The sequence below is a fragment of the Nilaparvata lugens genome, chromosome 4, assembly GCF_014356525.2.
Source record: "Nilaparvata lugens isolate BPH chromosome 4, ASM1435652v1, whole genome shotgun sequence".
Taxonomy (NCBI): domain Eukaryota; kingdom Metazoa; phylum Arthropoda; class Insecta; order Hemiptera; family Delphacidae; genus Nilaparvata; species Nilaparvata lugens.
This window is the reverse complement of record NC_052507.1, coordinates 39,066,709-39,081,910: the sequence shown is the minus strand read 5'-3', so window position 1 is coordinate 39,081,910 and position 15,202 is coordinate 39,066,709. Positions and strand designations below refer to the sequence as shown.

The 15,202-nt window shown below is 32.9% G+C and overlaps 1 protein-coding gene across 1 annotated transcript in view; it reads left to right on the top strand.

Annotated features, from left to right (window-relative positions):
* Window positions 1-613: 613 nt before the first annotated feature.
* The window catches only part of LOC111063546, a 33,215-nt gene continuing 18,626 nt past the window's right edge, over window positions 614-15,202 (top strand). Inside the window, exon 1 of the mRNA XM_039427460.1 lies at window positions 614-920. Coding sequence (XP_039283394.1) covers window positions 901-920 — 20 coding nt within the window. The 5' untranslated portion in view covers window positions 614-900. The remainder of the gene's footprint in view (window positions 921-15,202) is intronic.

The following is a 15,202-nucleotide window of genomic DNA, read 5'->3' as shown; positions in this document are numbered from 1 at the left end:
TCAATTTCCATAACGGCAAGGAAAGTAGTGTGTGCGCCACACCAGATTTTTCAAATATTAAAAGTAACACAGTGTCAGAACTACAACAAAGAAACTTTCTATACTGTATTATGTTGTTTTCTGTGGTAAGGTGCGTTAACGGCTAAAATTAAATATTATATTCAGGCTAGATGGGACTTTCCTGTGAAGGGACTACTAACATAACCAACATAACCAACCAACATAAAGCCACTGTTCAAGCTATAACCAAAGACATATTTTTATATTCTTGCATTTTTCTACTATTTACTTTCTCCGAAAGTAAATGGATAGGTTTAAATCAATAATGACTGTCAACAGTTATTTAATATTATAATTAATAATAATTATTATTATTAATTATAATAGCTTATTATTAGCTATCACAATTGAATTAATCACCATCTGTGATCAAACTTTGCAAACTATTCCGCTTTATTGGGAGCATAATAGGGCTCAAAAATATCTCCCATAAATTTTAAAATCTGCAGCATCAGAGCTCCAGTCACGGGCAAAATAGGATAATTCCGATGCGCAAGGTTGGCAATAGCAGCAAGCTGGTAAACAGATGGCAAGACTGAGTTTGGGTTGATTGTTCGCGTGCGCGTTTTCGCGTCAGTCGAAGAGTCGATCGAGGTGGCCGGGCAGTGAGTGTGTGCCCTTTGTCAAGCTCGCTGCTCACACTCATTGTCATTCGCTCTTTCACTCTACTCCATTGCTGTTTGTATTTCATCTCCTTCTATTCGATTGCCCAGTCGAGTAGTGGTGGTGGTAGCGGGTTTGGGTTTTCATCGGACAGGCCTTGGCCGCGAACTCGGTCCAGCATCCTTCGCACTCGACTACATCTCTTCATTCACAGATTTCGCTTCCGAGATTGCAAACATGGAGACCAATAAACTCAAGTGAGTAAATTTAGCAAGAGATTTCCCTCCATTCACCATCATTACCTCTCCAATCTCATCCTGCTTTCCTACATATTTTTGCCGAATCGAACACCTGTTTCTTTGGAATGCTTCATTACAGCTTCCCTCACCTCTATCCATAATATTTGTCAGTGAGTTACTGTATTTGAATAAAAAATACCGTTCAAAAAAGATTACCTATAGCTCTCCGGTTCGCCTTGCTGACGTTTATTGCATTTCACCGGTTCATGGAGCTCCACCCATTTCATTATTTATGCTCAAAGTTACACATTGTTGTACAATTGCTCAGAAAATGTATCATGAAATTTATGACTAACTTTTACTTGAGTTAAGTTAGGCTATAATGAGGTGCTAAAAAAAGGATTTTTTAAATTTCTTATAGCCTTATCAATTGATAATATATCAATATATTTTTATCAATTGTGTATGATAATGCCAATAAAAATATTCGAAATACCAGATATTACTGATCAAATCAGTTTGATAATAATTGTCTATTTAGCGTATTACAAATTTCAATACTTGTCCGGCTTCGCGGCTTGATAAGGTAGGTAGGTCAAACTCCAGCTGGTATAGTGAGGTCCACGTTATAATGACAGTATTTGATCAACTTTGGTTTTGCTATCCTTGTCTATCATTCAACAAAGCCGGTGGTACTATCCATTTCTAGGTCCACAACGATGTCAACTATGTTTTTGACAGTGTAGAAATATAATTAATCAATTCAGAGAATCGGCATCGCTATTTTTCTATCTTTATCCACTGCCATTATAACGTGGACCTCACTATAGCCGGATCCGGTATTATAACAAACTACTATCACTCTCATCTCATATTGCGCTATCATGTTATCACTCTCTCATGACTGAATAACTAGTAGTTTTGTGAACAGTAGACCTCACGCAGTATTCTCATCCACAAGTACCTGATTGAAACTATAGACCTTATGGAAATAGAGCAATAGACTGGCTTCTCCACACATCATCTATGTAATCACTTGTCAGCTGATTCATGATGAATAATTCTATAGTCTGATTTTTACTCTAATATTGGCAAATTAAGGAGGCTCCTTTTTCCTTTTATATTACGGTATCCTTGAAATGCAAAATTTCCAAAAACCTTGTATATACGTCGACGCGCAATTAAAAAAGGAACATACCTGTCAAATTTCATAAAAATCTATTACCGCGTTTCGCCGTAAATGCAACATATAAACATTTAAACATTAAGGGAAATGCCAAACCGTCGACTTGAATCTTAGACCTCACTTCGCTCGGTCAATTAATTACGGTAGCACTTTGAGCAAAAGAATAGTAGCTGAAAGGCCATCATGTTGTACAGTACTAACTTACTGTTGAAATTAGATACTGCATTTATTCAAATTCTGATGAATCATTCATAATAATGATTGTCATCATTAATCATTAATCTCATGTAGCCTATTCTAATTGTTATAACCGTATCCTTCTATAAATAAAAATAGAAATCTAAGTACCATTTTAAGTAGGTACCATTGTTTAGGCATCATATAGCCGAAACATATTGTGACTTAACAATTTTAAAAGGGTACTTGGATTCCTATTTTTATTTATATTCAAGAGTAGCCCTAAAGAAAAACACAGTATTCTTCTATATGGAGAATACACTCAGATAAAAGCTATTAACGGTTTTTTCAGGATGTGTCTGTATTATAATACTGATTTTCTTATTGATTCTTATCCATTCAACTGATGGTTATCTACTTTTGTTTTGATCAACTACTACAAAAAATATAGAAGCATATGCATGTTTGTAGACTGTAGACCATCATGAGTCTACTTCCTACTTGTTAGCTGGTAAGCTGATAATAAATAATTAACAATTTTTCTATCTCATTTGATGAATAGGCAATGACCGGTAATAGAAGTTAAACTTCCTTTCAGAGGTAGCATTTATTTTAACGTAAACCTATAATGTTATTGCCTATTAATATAGGTGAAGGTCCCACCAAAAGCCGCTTCACTAATATGCTCCCTCAAGGTCACTTGAAGTACGTGAACTTCTGAGGTGTGAGTACTCAGCATTCATTTTTAGTACAGTACTAAAAGAATACCATAACATTAGATTGGTATGTGCGCCAATGTCCCAACCACAAAAATACCACTATGGTGACTTCTTACTTGAAAGCTAGCTATTAGGATATGGGGTGACTACCTTTTTTTCCTTTTCTAGTTATATTCAACTTGTATTACAAATGTTTACTATCTCCAAGCACTCCTGATTCCAATCAGTTCACCATGCATTATTTTGTAAATGCTTGAAATAATTGATGCGGTAAGGTAGGATGAGATGTAATGTCTACTTCTGCTGTCTGCTTCTAAAGGAGAAACTAAGTCCTGTTCTCTTGGAATTTTGGTGGGCCCACGATTCGTTTAGAATTCTCCCTCTAGTAATTGGCAGATCTTTTCTTCTCACCTTTTATTATAGCCTACATCAGTTCCCGTAAGTTTTATTCACTCAGCTTGTACGTGGCTTCCAAAACTGGTTTTCACATTTTTTGACAACCGCCATTTAGTACCGAAGAGCTGTTATGGAAATGAGGAACTAGATTTTTTTTAATTTTGCTTTTTTCATGTTGGAATCTTTCAATGAAAATTATTATCAAACCACAAATCAAAGCTTGAAAAATGAAAAGCAGAGAGGAGTGATCTTGTTAATTATTTTTAATTTATTATTAAAACAATTTTTTACACAAATACCTGTAATGTAATCATACTTGCCTATTTTTAGGCAGACAATCTATTTCTGTATAACTATGTAGATTTTCAAACATCCCTAATTGATGATAATTATCTAGCTTTCGTCTGAATTTCAGATTTTTCTGAAGTTTGCCCTGTATATTTCAGTTATAAGTTTATAACAATATTCCTGTATATAACAGTTTTCTTGGGAAATATGGTGATGGTGACTTTCATTTTTATTTTGAATTAGAAGGCATCCATTGAGAAGGAATAAGTACTCGACAAGTTGAGAAAGAGGTATTGGTTAACTGAGAAGGGGTTGCTTTAAAAGTCATAGATGAGGAAAAGGGGATTGAATTGCTATAAACAACCTTTCTGAGAACCCTGAATTTTCATTCATAATATTTTTATTACTCTGAGTAAGGAATTCGTATACAGGCCTATGTAATATGTATGACAGAGGAGGAATGAATGGGTGGTTGCTTGATTTTGGGTGAACAGTTATCAAAATATCTTAGAATAGAGGAGGAGGAGAACGAGAACGAGAAGTAGTAGTAGTAGTAGTAAAAGACAAAGAAGAAGAAGTAAAAGAAGAATAACCCATCTATAGAACCCTTAATAAGCTGATTTATCATATTATCACTGTAAGTAGGGAATTTATATTGTATAGACCTCTTCATAAAATCACTTCACTAATAATTATGGGCTACTTTTGTAGCTAATTTGTTCAAATTAATAAAAACAATATAAAAACTTGTAGTACTTTTTATTGAAAACTTTAAAATATTTCAACGACTAGTTTCGATCATTGTAACTTGAAAACAACCTATAGTCGAAACTAGTCATTAAAATATTTCAAAGTTTTCAATAAAGGGTACTACAAGTTTTCATATTGTTTTTATTAATTTGTATAGACCTCGTATATAATATGCTTTGCGATTCACCAGTGCTGAGAACCGAACAAATCAAGGCTAACTAGTGGGTTTCGTGTAACATTATCCCAACGTGACATTCACACAGATATTCAACCGATAGGATATGATACTCTTTTACAACTACTCAACAGTTGAGTGTTTTTAGAGCATTAATGATGCTCTTTCGTCCCATTTATCGGGCATTTGTTGTTTTCAATTTTAATTACCATTCATTTGATTATTTACTTCATTCAAGCTTACTTCCTGTTTAAGTTGTAAATCGCTTGAAAAGTCCTCATTGAGGTGAAGCATTAGTAATATGTTATATAGTACAATCTTCTTTGCCTCATGTGGCTCAATTTTTTTATAAATCGATTACGTTTAGAATAAACACCTGTTCACCAATCGAAACTAATTATTGGGCAAACATATTTAAATCTAATCACGTAAATGAAGTTTCCTTGAATACAACAGGATAGGGAATTTTAAATCAACACACCAGGAATAGTACAGTAAGGGTACAACCACTCTGAAAGCGGAGCGGAGCATGGCGTGGTGTTGAGGAGCGTCGTGAACAATATCATGTTAAGTAATAAGCTAAAACACACTGGAAGCGTCTATTCGCAGAGCGGAGTGTGGCGTCAAACTTTGACCGCTGAAAAATTATTGGAAAGTGCAATTGATTAGAAGAATGAAGTATTGGTATCAAAGAAAATACCAGACCAGGAATATTAGGTTCCCAAATTTTGTAGTTGGCAAGCGAGTTTTTCAGCCCGGGGGACTCACTAGTAGCATGGATGATATCAAGTTGGGAAGTGGTGCCTGCACTATGTAACTAGCCTACTATGTTTACACAAATAAAACAGCAGCGACGCTTTAATGGTTCACCGTGGAAGAGAATGCGTTTCCACTCAACAGGTCTCCTCGTAAATCTAAACTGCTGGAAAACAGTGAGTGCTTTCTTCTCAAGTATGAACAGAGATGGGTGAATGAATTCACAGTCAGCAATATGGAGATGGTTATCAAAATCAATCCGTAGATTTTTGAATATCTTTTGATTTAAGTAGCCTACAGATCGGGCTTCAAAAATTACAATGAAAAAATACCTAAGAAAAAATAGATATAGATTTAAATTTATTTCATATAATATTTTAAAATGAATTTTTTACGAGCTGTGTTTGAAGAAACTAGTTGTGATGTGATGGTTTACTAAGGAAAATGCAAACTGATACTTGTATTTGACTTTGTTGTCTTCAAAATAATCGTGCAATCGCATTTCACCCTTTCTACGAACGTCTCTCCATAACTGCTGTTAGCCCTGGGAATCGGGCTTCTGATTAAATCATTAAACAAATATTATTTTTTGTTAGCCTATTTTGTTGATCTTGAAATTAAGATCATATACCTTGTTATTAAGAAATCTTGAGTAACTAGACGGATGCAGCAATAAAATGTACCCACGCTTAGTTATTGCAACACATAGTTTGACGTAGGCAATTAGACTATTGGAATAGACAATAATTCGTGCTCTTCTACTATGCATCTTCTAAATTTCAATGCCAAATGTATTTATGATGTACTTGCATCTTCATTCAATCGTTATCCGCAATACTTCTGAGTTTTGGTCGGTACTTGTTTTTTATATAAGGTAGTTGAATCCTTACTTCTGCCTACAGCAAAAATGTGTATTCAATTACGTGGTGAAAACTGAGTAACTTTTTTGTCAATATATATTATTTTTTCAAATTCCAAGTCAACTAACCAATTGCACTTCTTGAATTCTATCTGAATTAAGAACTTCCTCTGGAATAAATACAGAAATTACTTGGCAGGAATATTGTATATGTTGGCAGAAACAAATTGAAAATGTGTCGAAAACATAAAAAATCATTGTTGATAATAATGAATTCCTGGACGTTTCTTAAGATCGAACTTGTTCAAGTATGTCTTTGGTCGCTGGTACCGAATCGTTGTACCAACAACCTACCGTATCTCATCCAAAAGTACTAATAGCAACCAATCGCACCTGTTCGTTGCTGCTTTTTGTTGCTATAAGAAACGATACTCGAACTGAGCTAATTTTAATCAGAATCTTTCATTAATAATTCTCTTCTAGTCTACTAACTCTTCAATGTTTCATGCGAAAGTTTTTCTGAATTTCTATTTTGGAAATCTTTGAAATTTACTCCTACAGTATTCCCATATTAAACAAATGTTAGTTGATCCATGAATGGAATCAAACTACTAGGCTATCTTCGCCAGCAATTAACGCAAGATAAAGTTAAAGGCAGAATTTTTGTGCATCTGAAACGTATACGGATAATCTTAAACTGCTGACCCGAAATATTTTACAAAGACTTTGGTAAAAATTGACTTTTTTGTATGAGATAACTGAGTTTCTTCACATTATCAGACATGGAATAATTTTCATAATTATTATCTCTTCCAATCTCATGGCTATTTTTCTCCTGTTCCATTGCAGCTGGTAAAGAAATTTGTGAAACATTTTTTAAACCTAGAAAATCTCAATTTTTATGATCTTTATTGGTCAATTAATTATCCTATCTATGATTTTATATTAGGCTTAATTCAATATGGAATACGCAATGAAAGTATAAAATTTTTCAAAATACAGTAGTGTATATGTTACAGATTCATCATTTCAATAAATATGATATTCAGTTTTACTAGGCACAATTGGCCCAACACATTTCTACAGAACAGAAACTGCTTGAATTAATTCATCCAAAATGTTGAAGGAGCGTTCTGTTTATATGCAATCGATCATTAACTCTAGTTGTAGGGTCATGAAATCTCTTCACAGCGAAGCCAAAGCTTTTTTCCAAATTCGAGCTACTGTATTCCTCCTTCTTTCAGTTCCTCACTGACCTCAGCCATTGTTGGAGAAGTTCCAACTGAACTCATTTTGTGATTGATGTTATTATAATTTTCACTAAAATATTGGTTACAAAACTGGGCCTTTAGTTTTGTTATTAGTTCTTGGTGCCGTGTTCCAACTGAACACTACTTTGATCGTCAATCGCGCTATGACTTTTTCAAGATTTTAGACACTAATCTATTTTGGGAAAAAAGAACGTTCAGATCCATTTTTTTCAAGTCTCTTTTGGAATATTGTTCAAATTTGAATGTGAATTCATTTCGACACTATCACAGGGAAACTCTGGAAGTATCCGTGAAACGTGATCATTCTTAATATCAAATGATCATTACTGCTTCAATTTTCATTACTGCTTATTCTATTCCAAAAGTTTCCTCTATCAATTCATTCAGAAATCTAGGCCCACTATAATTTTTTTGAAAATTCATCACATCACAATTTCTACATAATATTTTTTCAATAAAAGAAATCGTCCCGCTATCGAAGCTTCTATCCTATACTATTGCACGAGCAATTTCTATTTATATGTTTGTATTTCACCGGATTTCGAAAACGGCTCTAACGATTCTGACGAAATTCAGAACATAGTAGGTTTATGATATAAAGATTCGATTGTACTAGGTCTCATCCCTGGGAAAACTCGCTTAAGGACATTAAAAGGATAATTATTATTCATCCTTGGAAAAACAGCTGATATTAATTATTTCGTCGTCTATTCATGATGGAAGTGAGTGAGCGAGTTCATGTGTGTGGGACTGTGTCGAAATTATGATTCAGCTGTTGAACTTTTGTAATCATTCAATCAGGTACTCAGTTTCGGTTGCAAAAAAGCCGGGCTACTTTTAATCCTGATTAATTCCAGTAGAACCATCTTTTTGAAATGGTCTTCTCTGATTTGGTTCACGTGAAGTGAAATTAATCAGGATTAATATTTAACCAGCTTTTGTGCAACCGGGCCTTTGTGAATTCCCATTCCTATGGGAATTAATCTCAATTTTCTGTGATTAGATAGAACATTTTTGTATGAACTATATATATTATTATAATTTCTTCTTTTGTAATAACCTTTTTAAGCTTTTGTACTCCAGAGCGAAGCTCGGTCCCCGATATTGCTATCAAAATCCGAATCCACATCATATCTTGGTATTCATTAATCATAGGCCTGATGATCCTTCAGTTGACAATTGTGATTTACATCTTTTATATTGATTTTTCATCTTAATTCACGAGTATTGTATTGTTACTCGTATGATTAACGCTAAACGAAATGGCAAATCTAACATCATATAACTATAGTTTTGGAATTTTTTTCATGGAAGAAACATTTTTTAAATGTTGTATCCTGTATATCTTCTCGCTCCAAAAAAGTCACTTCTCGTATCCCTCCTGCCATTGCATTTGCTACTCATCTCTCCAGTCCTCCTCCCGCAATCCTCTACTTACCTTCTGATTTTTCTCTCCATTTTCATAATAATAATCTCAGGGTGATGTGAGTAATCACCTTCATGAAAAAATATCATTCAGAATGTTTTTCTTTTGGATTCATGAGAAATCTTTCTTTATCTTAGTTTATCTATATTTCCATGTGAATCCAAACATGGAAATGTGAAGCACGTGTCCTGCGAGTGTTGCCTGTCCATATTGCGTACGACTCTATACCTAAACTCTATCCTAGTGGATTCATTAATCTTCTTTCAGATATATTATATGACAGTGGCTGAACACAACTGGCACACTTGAGTCGTGTTCGAGGCCATGATTGGTGGGTAGTGGGGGAGGGGTTCACTGGCCACCATCCAGAAATTTTAAAGAAGTAGTTGCTGCTTCTACCAACTATTTTGTTTTTCACACTGGCGTTTATTCACGTTTATTTAGCTCTTAACGATTCAACTAAGTGTATGATGCTGTCAAGTTGAAAATGATTGGAATGAACTGAAGACCTTGCATTAAAACTTTGAAGACCTAAAATTTTCAGCGGTCATGTCACCTGCATCAATAAGCAATGCAATTGTTGAGACTTGTGAAGTACTTGCATACATCTCTTTTTGTGTAGTTGAGAAGTTGATATTATGGTAATTATTCATATTGAATGAAAAAGACTAAGAAATTTTCAAAAACCACAGATTTATTGATACTTAGAAAGACCGGTTTCGGTTATCACACCATTGTCAATCTCTGATAAACTAAAACTAAATACAACAGCAGAGTTTATTAGTACTCGCCTACTAGTATAAATTCTGCTGCTCTTGTATTTAGTTTTAGTTTATCAGAGATTGACAATGGTGTAATAACCGAAACCGGTCTTTCTAAGTATCAATAAATCTGTGGTTTTTGACAATTTCTTAATCTTTTTCATTCAATTTGCATACATCTTGCAAGACTACATGAAGGTGCATTTAATTTACTGCTTGCATTTACCATGTATTCACTTATTTTTATTTAGCATTAGTATGTTATTGGTAAAAAACATACACAGATAAATTTAATTTCCCTTTCCATATGTAGAATGTAGGCTACTACATGCATCATATAGTGAGGTCCACGTTGTAATGACAGTGTTTGATTAGCAATGGTATTGCTATCATTGTCTATCATTCAACAAAGCGGATAGCGCTATCTCTTTCTCGCTTTGCTCTGTTGCCAGACCGTCTTTTAACAATTTAGAATGGATAATTGATTAACAAAATATTTTATCTTAATTATGAAAATTATTATGAAATTATTGAAAATATAATTTATTCTTAATGAAGTATACTTGACTATTTCGATTATATCGATGAACTGTGGCAGATGTTCTTCTCCAAATGCATTTCCTTCACTTGGTGGAATCACTTCACTATCGCTGTTCATGATGATTGTACAATCTTGCAGAGCGAACTGAAAATGACTATATACTGATGCACGATACTACTCATGACATTATCCCCACCGAAAGTGAATAATGAAGACTGAAAATCAGAAAATCCGGATTTTTGTCATTACTGTCCATCATTACTATTTATGCCTCACTACACGATCATTATTAATGACATTAGTCTCCAGTAATGACATTAATAATGACCGTCTAAGGATTGCTTTTATGGAGAATAATAATTCCGAATACCTTAGAGTCAACTCCACCTATAAAGAACGCCATTTAGAATTGAAGAATGTTCTTCAGTTAGCGGCATTGATAAATTCAGATAGATTGCCATTCACATCCAGTGATTGCAATTGATTTAATTGATAATTGAACAGTTGTCCCGTTTTAGGCTCAATCAATTGTTTTCTAAGATGAAGCCTATTAGTATTGTAGGTAAACAGTACTAGAATTTGTTCAATGTCAGTGTCAAGAATACCTGTGCAAGAAGTCTGTGCTACTAGATCTGTCTCCATTCAAGTTGGTGTAGTAAGTTATTTTTTATCCATTTAAATAATAGGCATAATAACAATGTGAATCATCACTATTGTTCCACATTAATTCAGATCAACTTTTTAATTTTATATTTATTTTTCCAATCACTAGGTCCTAGGTCTATTTTTAATTAAACTTCAAGAAGACTTTTGTAGTAAGTAATGATACTGCAAAAGAACTGCTGATTTGTAGTACAATTATTATAAACTGCAAAAGAGCCTACGAAAAACATCAGTTGAAGCATTTCTTTAGAATTTGCATAATTGGTAGTAGCATAAGGAGGTAATACATCGTGAGTTTTGATCCTATTTAAACACCATTAATATACATACACAAAATCAATCCTCAATTTAAAATTTACAATTATTCACAAATCCAGAATAGCTACTATGGCAAATTGGATTCAATGACAAGAATTCTGATCCACATTGAGATTGTGTATCCATTAATAATAATCCATTAATAATAATATATTAATTATGAAAAGATCATTTATATGCTCTAAGCCGATGAAATTTGAAATTTTGGAAATTTCTTCATTTTCCATTTTAGTTGATTCGTCGCAGACGTAAGAAATCTAAGTATGTAGTTTTTAATAATTTCAGTGAACTAAATTACAGATCAGTGAAAATAATATTAAACATTTTTATTCAAATTACATCATCAATGACAGGACAAGTGTGTCGAGCATGTTTCGAACGAAAAACAACAGCAGCGACACTGAGGAAAGAACAAAGGTGGTTGGTTATTGGACTTATAATAAATTCATTCCTTATTATCATTTCTTATTCACTTATTCTTTCTTTTTTCTGTGGCAGGGAGCAGCTTCTATCATAAAATAAACATCCATTAGCAAAAAATAAACCACTTGAAAATTACAAATTATAATGATGCAAAAATAACTCAACCTCAAATAGAGCAGTAATGGAAAAAAGAACAAACAATCAAATATACAGAAACCTAACATTAAAAGATGATGTTCGACGCCTTTCGCTGATAATACAACATTTATGACGTACATTATGTGTGTTCACATATGTTCAACACACTACTCTTGTCGTTAGTGGCCACTTTTACAGAGTATTTGAATTATTTTATTGTTGAACCTGACAACTGTATTAGATTTTCCTCTGTAATAACCGGGTTATTAAAATTCTCTTAACTTATTTGGAAAATTAATCATTTGAAAAAATGTTGTTCATTTTTCTTGTAGTTGTGTTCATACTCAGGTTCCACAATGTATTTGAACAGATGATATGAAAAAGAGAAACAGCCTTTGGAAGTGACGCTACCTTTTGTTCAAGTTCTTAATTTTTATGAAACCTCACACAATACAGCATTTATTCTCGTATCTGGCTTTTGTTAGGCAAATACTCTTTGTTCGTTCCCGATGAACGAATTACGTATTGGGTGCTACTTTTTTGGCTATCATGCCATTGCAATTTAGAAACTGTTTTTAATAATCTCAGTTATCAATTCTAGTTTCAATTTAGCAATCGTTACTCTCATTATATCAAGTGAGGTGGCATACTCGTATTAGCGTTAAATACAGTACCCAATGTTTGGAGTGATATAATTAGTACCGAAATTGGTGATTCAAGAAAATAATTTCTTGAATCAGACATAAATTTGGCGAAAGTGAAATTACATTAAAAAAGTGCATATCATTTTCTAGATATGAAAATGAGTCTGTTTTTGAAATTATTTTCTATATCATAGAACAGTTTTATGAAGTCGAAAGCAATAAATTGATATATTATTAGGCCTAGTAATGTGTGAAATTCATGTTAATTTTTGTACCTTTGAAATTTTTATTCGCAATAATAATTTTTATAAGTGGTTCATTTTCAATTGTTCCAAAAGAATAATCACAATGGTAACCATGCTTCCATTAAAAATAAAAATACTTGCTTCTATTAAGAATAATACTTGCTATTGAGCCTGGTTCAGAATATTAAAATGAAAGTTTCTTTACGAACTTTAGTAATCCTAGAAATTAATACTATAAAACGGTGTTTGTAGCAAGAATATTAGCTGCGGACTTGGTATTCAATATCTCGAATAGAACGGTCAGACTTTTCATGTTTTGTATACATTGCTTCAGAATTTCAATTTTCGGAAGTACGCTAGGCGTTCTAATGTTGTTTATGTGGAAAACATATGGAACTTAGGTCGAGGATTTTTCCTTTATTTCATTGCAGTCTCTCTCTCTCTCTCTCTCTCTCTCTCTCTCTCTCTCTCTCTCTCTCTCTCTCTTGCCTCTTGTCTCTCTTTCCCTCTCTCACCCACGACTCTTTTTTCTTTCACTCTTCATTTTGAAACGATGAGTGTTTTTCACAAGTCCTTATATGCATCTCTTATCTCTTCATTATATTTCTTGCTGTCACCATGGTCTTCTGCACAATACTTACTCGGGCACTGACCGCATTTTTAAACTTGTTTTGGAACTTTTGAACTTTTTGATTATCACTTTCTCTACGTCCGCTACAGTATACTACAATATACAGGGTAGATAGGCTTCAATATTTGAACTATATAAGTGTAGTCATTATCATTTATTTCTTATTCAATTAACTTATTACATTTATAATATATAAAAATAGTCATTTCTCATAGTGGAAGAATAGAATCCTTTCTTGAATATCTTCCAATCCCTATCGATAAAATGTTTATTCAATAAAATGTTTAATAACTGCATGTGGTCCAAATTATTCATGGAGATCATAGAATATGAGACATAACAGCTTGATATGAAGAGCTCTGAAAATCGTAATCATACAGAGTGTCCCTCGAAAGGTGTATCAGCCATATAGACCATAGATTCTACATGAAATTTTCTATAAAATAAAATATATTCTCTATAAATTTTCAGTAAAATTTTCTTATATTGACCTTTATTTTTCGAGATTTTTGAAAAACGTCAATTCAATAGAAAGCTATCAGTCTGAATCTAAATCTAAGGATTGGGTTATTATAAAGTGGAAGAAATTTCCAATAAGATTAATAAATTATGATTTGTTCCTTTGTTTGACGTTTTTGAAATTTTTGTGAGCGTTCAAACTGTTTGAAATTTGGCTTTGAATTCGACGAATGTACGTTTTCAACGTAGATATGTATCTTATTGGAAATTTTTTCCTCTTTCCAACCATATCCTGGAAATTATATTTTTACTGATAGTTTTCTAGTTATTTACGTTTTTAAAAATACTATATATCTTGAAAACTAATATCGATAAGTGAAAATTTCACAGGATATCTTTGTTGCAAATTTTATGTAGAATGGTCTTCGGCTTTTACACCTTTCGTGACACACTGTATATCTGGGCTTTCCTCAAGTAGCGGAACCTGATAATAAGTTAATAAGTTAACCTGATAAAAAGTTGTTCAAACTGTACTCATTTAACTCATTCAGTTTTTAACTGCGGTTGATGAACGAAATTTTGTTGAAAATCAATTTTTACATCACTGAAAGGGAAACGACAGTGTTTATCACATTACTTTAATCTGTATTGACTTGGTGCAAGGTCTTCTTCCCAGTCCTCATCCCGAATCTCTTGTTACGTTATGTACCATAAGTCACAGAGCTTTTCCTTGACGTCATTCAAGTATGGAAAATGTGGACTTGTGATCTGTTTATTGTGGGACTGAAGTTAGCAACAAAATAATAAAACTCAAGTTCAAACTCATGTATACAGTACTAGCCTAATTTATCAATGAAATTTAATACATCATTTTATGACTATCCATCATTGAAGTACTGTATGTGGGAATGCAAAAATGTCCAATCATATTTTCAGTTGTTGTAACTACTAATTGTTTCTCGCATGTATGCTCAGTGAGGATAGAATGTATATGTATATGTACATTCTATACTCTCTGTGTATGCTATGTCAATTGCAATCTGAAAGTGGTTCTAAATCTATTATCAATACGGTAATATAATGTACAGTATTATCAATAAAAATCGAGCAACAATAATATGTTTGAAGTTCTATGAAACCAACTTTATAAAACTGTAGTGCTTTACCGTACTAGTTTTCGAGGCATGTGACTTGCATGATTATTTTTAGTTTCATATGATTAATACAATAAAAATTGGTTCAAAGTACTTTCATAATTATTATCGTGTTTTCATAATCAATTTATATTGATGTTATTGTTTTTTGTTGATTATTATTATTATTCCATTTTTCGTATTGAGGATAATGATTAATGATTAACCGGTTACTTTAATCTTTATAATTACACTTCCAACAATCAATTACTTTCGTGATATCTTTGTAGGTGAATCGTTCATTCCGAGAAAAATACAATAGCTCTCCATTTTAGTGATGG